Consider the following 8160-nt stretch of genomic DNA (forward strand, 5'->3'; position numbering starts at 1 on the left):
CAGTAGCCAAACTATAACTTCTTTCCTTCCACGGTCATTGTGCTGCCCTTTAGCGCCCCACCTTGACTTTATCAGGTACTGCAGTATGTACCGTACATTTCTCCCAGCCCCTCCTGTAGTCTTCAGATTTCCTAGACACCTAACTTTTGGTATAGGATCTAAACTATACCAACTTGTGTTAATTTTTAGTCCAAAGTCTATTTTGAATGAAGAAACAATCTGCCACTCAACAGAAACATTTCAAAAAACATGTTTTTTGTTGTTGTTGTTGTTGTTGTTGTTGTGTTTTTTTAATGGCAATACCACTCTACTGTATTCAGTGAGGTAGATTTCCTTTAGAGGCTCTAATGAAGATTTATTTTCCGTGTTGTTACATACAAATATTTCAGATTGTCAAAATAATTTAAATATGACACAAACATATAATGTAAACAAAGAAATGGATAAAGTTGTATTCAAATGTTGATTTTATTAGGAGAAAAAAATTTATGTCTGACCTATTCAATCGCTTCAATAGACCCCATCTGACAATAAAGTAGAAAAAAAGCACTCAAAAAGCAACACACCATCCTCCAATTTAAAGAAAGTAAAAAAAAAAACATACTTGGGATAAAGTAACGTCTGTCTGTATGGAAAGGGTCACAAAGCAATTTGTAAGGCCGAACTCACCTCAAGGTCAATGTTCGCACTTCAACAATCCGAAATGACTCCGTGGTAGAGTTCCTAGGCTGCAACCACTTATGAACCACTTATGACCAAATGTTCCTGTTTCACTTTATCTAAAAAACGTTATGATGAACAACAACATTTTTGGAAGCAGAACAGCCTAAACGAGAATGCCTGGTCAAGAGTTCATGACCATATTCTCAATTGCACTTAGGTTTTGCAGAAGGATTATAATCCAAATCAAACCACCAAATCCACTTCTATGTAACCACAAAACTTTAGACACTTTGGAAAAAACCATTAAGGTTCTATTGAAAATGCAACATTTTCTCTGTGAGAGAGATCAGCAATGTTGGTTAAGGTAATTAACAGACTAAATATTACCAAAGCTCATAATCTTTTCTTAAGGATTTTTCCACACTGACTTACTTTTAACAATGCTCTCTTAACCACCAAACTTCAGGAAGGTTATGTGTGCGTGCTGGCTGCAATTGTCTTAGCTATTTTTTAAGTACATTTGAGCTGAGTTCCACAGCCCATCTTAATCAAAATAAATGACATTCTGTCATCTAATGGCTTAATGTGCTGTAGACAAATGGGTCTGGAGCATTCCTCTGCCACTCCAGGGCAAAATAAAGATGGACTTAGTGGTTTAATTAAATAGCAAGCAATAGAGATGGTTTGAATTAGGGTTTGGACTGAGTAATTGGTTTCCCACATGCTTTACAGATTAGGGATTGTTAACAAGGTAAACAATGTTGACTGTAGGAAATGCAACTGAGATGACTCACTCTTATTTTGACAAACGTGACAATTTTATTAGCATATAAAATTGTGTTCCTACAGCAGAGTTGACTTTATTTATATCCTCATTGATGACAATTCTCGTGAACAGTTTATTTACTTGCCTCGTGCAAAAGGACGTCTTTTGTTTTGTCCCTCACAGTTTTCAGGAAGGTCATGATGCCAGACCCACCGGTGCCCCTCTCCTCCAGCGACGTGGGGGCTCTGCTGACCATCTCCCCCTCTGACTCGTGGCTGTTTTTGCGTAGCTGCCGAGCTTTGGCAGCAGGCACAGTGATAAAGCGGCTCACAACATTGATGTGGTAGCTGCGCAAGGCCAACAGTTTTGACACACAGTCATCAAATGCCTTGCTAAGGCCCTGGTTGGCCTGCTGCTGCACAAAACCCCTCAGGGATGGCTGCAAAGAGATGTCTTCGATCAGTTTCCGGTGGGCAGGTGGCATGTAGTTCCTCATGCGTGTCAGAAAGGCACCTGATTAAAAAGACAAGAGCAACACAGCGTATTGTTATTTCTAAACTTATATCGTCGTTTTATAATTGGTTGAGTTATCTTACGACTTTTTTCTTCATGTTTGACTCCTAGTAGTTCATCAAAGCAATGCAGCAGACTACTTTGTGCAGCGCTTCCTCCAGAAAACTTTACTGGTTCTGTCTGGACGCCTTCATAAACAAGGCCCTTCGGCATACATGGGTTGTCCTTCCACCTGAGGACATACAGACAGATTTATAATTTACAACGCCTTGCAAACGTGTTCCTACTTGTTAAAGCTTTTAACATTTTCTCAGGTTACAAACACAAATCTTGATTTATTTCAATAGGATTCAACGTGACCAACAAGCGCAGAGTAGCAGATAAGGGTGTCATAGAAAGATAAATATGAATTGTTTTCCATACATTTTATGAGTAGAAATCATAAAAGGATGTCGTGCAGGCTATGAAAATAAACATACAAAGTTACAATGAGGTTCTTCAAGATCAAAACTTATTCATGTGTTAGAGTGGCCCAGTCAAAGTCGAGACCGAAATTTAACTGAGTATGTGTGGCCATGTAATCTGACTGAACTTGAGCTATTTTGTAAAACCACACGGGCAAAAGTTTTAGTCTCCTAATGTGCAACGCACAAAGACTTTGAGCTCTAATTTCAGTGGAAGATGAAAAACATGTAGGCCTATCGTTTTCCTTTTGCTTCAAACTAATATCTACCAACGTAGCACAGAAAATCCCCCAAAAAACTTCAATGTGTGTTTTGGGGATTTAATATGAGACAATGTGACAAACTTTGAGGGATATTGACCTGTTTGTAAAGCATCAAAAAGCATGTCTGAAATTTCTAAGAAGTTTTCAGAGAGCAACCGTGCGTAGTAAAATTCAAACAGACTTCTGTACCCAGACAGGAAGATCCTCATAACGCCGTAAAAGACTGACGGGTCCACATACACTGGGGGGGGGAAACAACATTCATCAAGCTATTTATGTGTATGGCCAACTTTCATCTTTTTCATTCACTGTACATGTAATTCTCACCGTGCATTAGTTTAAGTGCATCATTCATGTCCTGTATGGACTGGCCAATGTTCTCCAGTGCTTTGGTCACAGCCTCTGAGTCGCTGCACCTGACACCATTGATGACTGTGGGAATGCTCTGTAATACAGTAGCACAACAGCTTTTGTCTGAAACTTCATGGCTTTCAAATGATGCTCAGTGGTGATTTTTTTCAGTCTCCCAGTCAGTCGATCAGTTACGACAGTATTTTTCACGTGTTATTGGAAGCAAGGCATTTGTGAGTCATCTTCACCCTTATTGCAGGAACTCCTGCAAGCTCCACCAGCAGAGTGACCAAGAAGAAACCTTTGACACTGTCACCACCTGGGAGTCTGACCAGCACCTCCAGGTTCCTGTTTTTAATACAAAGAAGCAAAGAAATGTGTAAATGGAAATATTACTGTGGGGCATCAGTAGAGGAAATTTCAAACGAGAAATACTCACTCCATGTCAAAAGGTCTTGCATGTGAAAGAAACAAAAAGGAGGATTTTATTTTATTTTTTTTATGTTTTATTAATTTGTGTGGAATGTAATTAAAAATATCTGCGGGAAATGTCTTCCCTTACCCCTCTGGATCTTTCTTCCTCCAGTTAGCTAACGCTGCATCTGCATGGGTGAGAATTGATGGAAGTCCTAAGCGCTGTGACACCTCCCAGTAAGGAACAGCGAGGTTTCTTGGCAGCATCTTCAAAGAAGATTATTGAAAAGAATAACCTCACATACCAACCAACTGCAGAAGTGAAGCGAAATGAAACAGGGAAAAGCCGAACTGCATCACCTCCACTGTATCGTTTTCACCTTCTTGCCACACGTAGCCCATGGTTACCATGCCAAGGACCAGGTGGGCAAGCCTTAACTCTCTGTGGCTTTGGAGAAAGTCGGTGCTCAGCAGAGGCATCTGGAGAAGCAGAACAACCCTGAGCAATTGTTGGCTTTATTGCCACTTTATTGGTGGCTTTATTGTCATCTTTTACCTTGTTGACATGGGAGCGCAGGTCATGACTGTGTACAAGCTCTGGCACACGCAGGGCAATTTCCACCCATGGCTGGTAATAAGGGGGAAGGTTTTCCTGCAAACAGGAAAATTTACAATTGGATCAAATATAAATAAATACCAATTAAAATGGTAAAAAAAAAAAGAAAAAAAAAAAAGAAAACACACACTGATAAAATATAAAAACTTTGACATATTTATCTTAAAGCTGATGTTAAATGCTGATGTGCCGCAAGCACAAAGTGAAGAACGTGAGAACATTGAACACACGTGGTTTGCACCTTGGAAGAAAGGTCCATTCAACAAAAATAAAATAAACATGACCAAGATCAACTTCAACTTCTCCATATAAGTCAGTTTCATTTAATACTTGTTCCACATCACAGTCTTCTAACACATAAAAATATAAGCACCGCTTTTTTGTTTATGTGCATAAAAATAAATCAGTAAGAATGAAAGCTTATATTTTAAAGTTTTTTCCTGAACAGGGCTTGTAAGCAGTCATTAAGATCTCGCATTTCCTTGAGACTGTCTGGATAACAATTAAACAGCATGCAGCATAAAAGTTATTCCACCTACCAGCGGGTCTGGAAGCACAAAGCCCAGTTCTTCTGAAACATAGTAGGAGTCCAGCGAAAAAGGAGCTCCACGCTCTGACTCAGCTGAAGCCATAGAGAAGATAAGACAGGAATGAGCCTCTGACTGTCTGAATGGTGCAGGAGACTCCAACCTGACTGGACTGGACTCTGACACAAGCTTGTGTCATGAACGATTAATGCTTACACAACAGTTACCCCTGACATTTACTGTTGCACAATTCCAAGTAAAGCGTAGCAAATCAATAGCTGTCTTCATTTGGTGAATCATTTAGTAAAACTCTTATCAGCTGTCCTGCTGCTCCTTAAACATCCAAAGCTGAGAAGTTAACCGCAAGATCGATCATAATAATGATAATAACAATAATGATGTGGCAGATTAAATGCTTCAGAAGGTGATTATTTTGGAATTCAAAACCACTAATTTGCAAAGGTGAGTTCATTAGATAAGGGTTTAAAGAAAGAATAAGAAATAATACCTTTATGCTCATTTTAAAGTTTATAAAAAAAAGTTGTCAAGAGTCCATTAATCACACTTAGAGCATCAGCAGTGCTTCCTCAGCACAGCAGATAAATGACTAAGTATTAAAAAAAAACAGAATTCCAAGAATTATTCAGAGAGAATCATGTATCAAATGTGTTATATCAGACTTAAGCAAAAGTCTGCATTTCCTCACCATTGGCATGAATATCAGAACAACGTTGGGCAGTTAAGACATTTGCGTCACTCTTTTTACAAGGTGCAATATTTATATAGCACATTAAACCTAAACGATTAGCACTGGGCTCCCAACTTTGAACTTCTTGCTGATTTTTTCTAATCCAAACATGGGCGTTGTTATACACGCAGCTTCAATAATACACACACGTCCATGAGTAGATAGACACTCTTTAGCCAGAGAAACCACTGACTTTTTGGAGTCATTAACAAGCTGCTGTTACAGTTCAGAGTGGATCTTTTATCAGTTTTTCTTATCGTAAATCTGTTCTACTTTAATGTATTGGTTTTCTGACATGAATATGGCTTTTATGTACAGTTTACAATTTTTAAGTGTGACTGATTGCCAAGGCCTTCCCAGAAGTGTATAGTTAATTTACTTTATCTGTTCAGAAAGTAGTTTTAAGTGTCTGCATAACGGATGAGAGTGGAAACATATTTTAAAACAAAAGTATAAATCACTGTGTTTTTTCAACAGCCAAAGCTACTGTGTGTGTGTGTGTGTGTGTGTGTGCGCGCGCGCGTGTGTGTGCATACACGTGTGTGTGTGTGTGTGTGTGTGTGTTTATTGATAAAATTAAAATAACATTTTAGAGCTAAACTTGTTAATTAAAACCTTTGTTTATTAGGCAGAGGTTTATTATAAAATCAAAGCCAAAGTTAATTAACAAAATCGCAATAGCGAAAAGTGTGCCTCTTTTTGATTAGCCTGTGGATTTATTTTAATTGATCAAGTAGATTAATCATTAGTGAACCAACAGTACAACATTGCTGATAGGCTGCCTTGATGTGCCCTGAATACATCCAAAAGCACAAACAAATTACATGCCAAGTCTGAGCTAGACTGATAGAGCCATGCAGGCAGCGCTTGCTAATTTGTTGCAGTCCTGCTGATTTGTCCAAGTGTCGTCACTGACACTCCAGCAAGGAAAACATCAGTAAACTTGGTTCACTTGGCTCCGAACCATCCTGCTGTAGCCTTTTCGGATTTTTTCTCCTAAAGTTTTTTAGCCCCACCCATTTCTTTCTCTTTTCTTTTTGGCTTGTTGGCAAACTTAACCCTCTCCTCTTTCTTCTTTTGTTATATTTATTTTTTGAAATTTATATAAAAAACGATTTTAACCTGACATGCATCATAAGTAGATATTAGATCACCTACATTTTGCTCTCTATTATCATCGTGAGAGAAGAAAGAAGAAATGTTGAGTTGCAGCCCCACCTAGTGGAATAAATGGACCACCGCAGGACTTTTAGCACTTCATCTAAAACATTTATAAAAAATAATAATTAAAAAAAAAAAAGTTAACCATTAGTACTGTTTTGTGCTCCAGGAATTTTTGAACGGGCTGAAATAATGTCACAACATATAAAAATGTTGAAATGTTGTGTTAAAATATTGATCTGTTGAGGGTTTATCAACTGATCCTTGTTGAAATCGGCTTAACGTTGAAGCATTTCTTAACTCAAAATAAATCTGCTCTCACAGGAACATGTTGCGAATGCCCAGGTATAAAGGTCAACTGTAAAATGCTGTACTTGGTGCTGGAACAAGATTAAGATGTGTAAACGCCAGACTTCAGTCAGTCATTGCAACCTGAATGGAGCACAAACAGATGCTGAAGAAAATATCCTTTGCCTTTCAAACTCTCTTTGCTGAGGAAGATCAATTGGTTAGGCCTCTCTCAACTCTGTCAACAATGGCAGGCAGTACCTGTGAGTGGTAAGTTAGTTTTCTATTTATGTTTATGTTATTTTTATTTCTCCAACATATTCATAGGCTTGGATTCTGGAAATGAAAGCAAAGCTACATGAAGTAAAGTGCAGATCTAACTTTAGTAATTCACTAAATGTCAATTTTACATCTGCTGTTTATTGTTTGGTTTATGTGCCTTTCAGGTAGTAAAAATCATTTTTACATAATTTAGTGTGACTTCACCATCTCTTTTTATGCTTATTGTGACAGTTCTTATCATAATAAGTAAAAAACTACAATCTAAAACAGTGTGAGACTTAAACATGTGTGACGTGATTAAAAGGTCAAAATTATTGAGTTAACAACTTCAGTCTCTTATTAGAGTATGAAAAGCTGAATTTGATGGTATCATATTATCATTAGTTCTGAAGGGGACTGTAATTGGATGTAAAACTGATTATATATCTGAACTGACTTAAGCTGAATTTGAAGTGATTAGTATTCTTGTATAATTCTTGTATATCCTTTTTTCAAATGTAATGTAATGGAGATGGAGATGAGAAAGAAAGGGAGATATGTGGGGAAATATTTTTAAAAGGAAAGAGGGATGGAAAGAATATGAGACAACAACCTAGAAATCTGCTTCTATACCTGCAGAAAGAGATGAAATGAAACCACAAACAACATATGTATATCAGTAACAACTACAACATAAGACAATACAAGATTATTACGGTGTATCTGACAACACCTGACTCTCAATACCTGTGAGTGTATATGTGTTTGTGTGGTGCATTGTAAGGACAATTTTCCTTGTACATGCAACACTGTGGCGACTGATTGGTCCTCATGGGGACCAAAGCCTGCTTCTCACTAGAAGAAGTGTCTTATTTGGGTTAGGGGTGTGAATTGAGTTTACGCGTGGTTTAAGGTCAGATATGTATTGCTAATGGTTAGGTTAGCAGCAGCCCTGGGTAAGAGTCAGGGTCAGGCTGTAGAAAGGAATGCAAGTCAATATAAAGTCCTAAAGATAGAGAAACACAATGTATGTGTGTCAGTGGGCTTGTGTATATAAGTTTTCTTGATAAGACTGTTTAATAGTGTGTGGAGAGAAACACACTCAGCACCCAGGACCAGAGGCAG

At 38.0% G+C, this 8160-nt stretch overlaps 1 protein-coding gene across 1 annotated transcript; it reads right to left on the reverse strand.

The window, feature by feature from the left end:
* Nucleotides 1-1069: 1069 nt before the first annotated feature.
* Nucleotides 1070-4994, reverse strand: ido1 (indoleamine 2,3-dioxygenase 1). The gene is made up of 10 exons (XM_015017364.1): nucleotides 4590-4994; nucleotides 3991-4086; nucleotides 3795-3914; nucleotides 3583-3701; nucleotides 3460-3474; nucleotides 3269-3368; nucleotides 2997-3114; nucleotides 2859-2910; nucleotides 2026-2174; nucleotides 1070-1942 (listed from the first exon to the last, which is right to left on the reverse strand). The coding sequence occupies exons 1-10, from the start codon at nucleotides 4680-4682 to the stop codon at nucleotides 1563-1565; spliced, it is 1242 nt and encodes a 413-aa protein (XP_014872850.1). The 5' UTR covers nucleotides 4683-4994; the 3' UTR covers nucleotides 1070-1562.
* Between the last annotated feature and the right edge of the window lie 3166 nt (nucleotides 4995-8160).

This window comes from Poecilia latipinna, unplaced genomic scaffold (genome assembly GCF_001443285.1).
Source record: "Poecilia latipinna isolate Pla-1442-1.1 unplaced genomic scaffold, P_latipinna-1.0 Scaffold2133, whole genome shotgun sequence".
In the NCBI taxonomy this organism is placed as follows: Eukaryota; Metazoa; Chordata; class Actinopteri; order Cyprinodontiformes; family Poeciliidae; genus Poecilia; species Poecilia latipinna.

Coding starts and splice junctions, on each gene's coding strand:
- ido1 (XM_015017364.1), bottom strand. CDS start 4,682: ATGGCTTCAGCTGAGTCAGAGCGTGGAGCTCCTTTTTCGCTGGACTCC. Junction 4,087..4,589: donor TTGTGCTTCCAGACCCGCTG/GTAGGTGGAATA, acceptor TCCTGTTTGCAG/GAAAACCTTCCCCCTTATTA. Junction 2,175..2,858: donor ATGAGGATCTTCCTGTCTGG/GTACAGAAGTCT, acceptor GTATGTCCTCAG/GTGGAAGGACAACCCATGTA.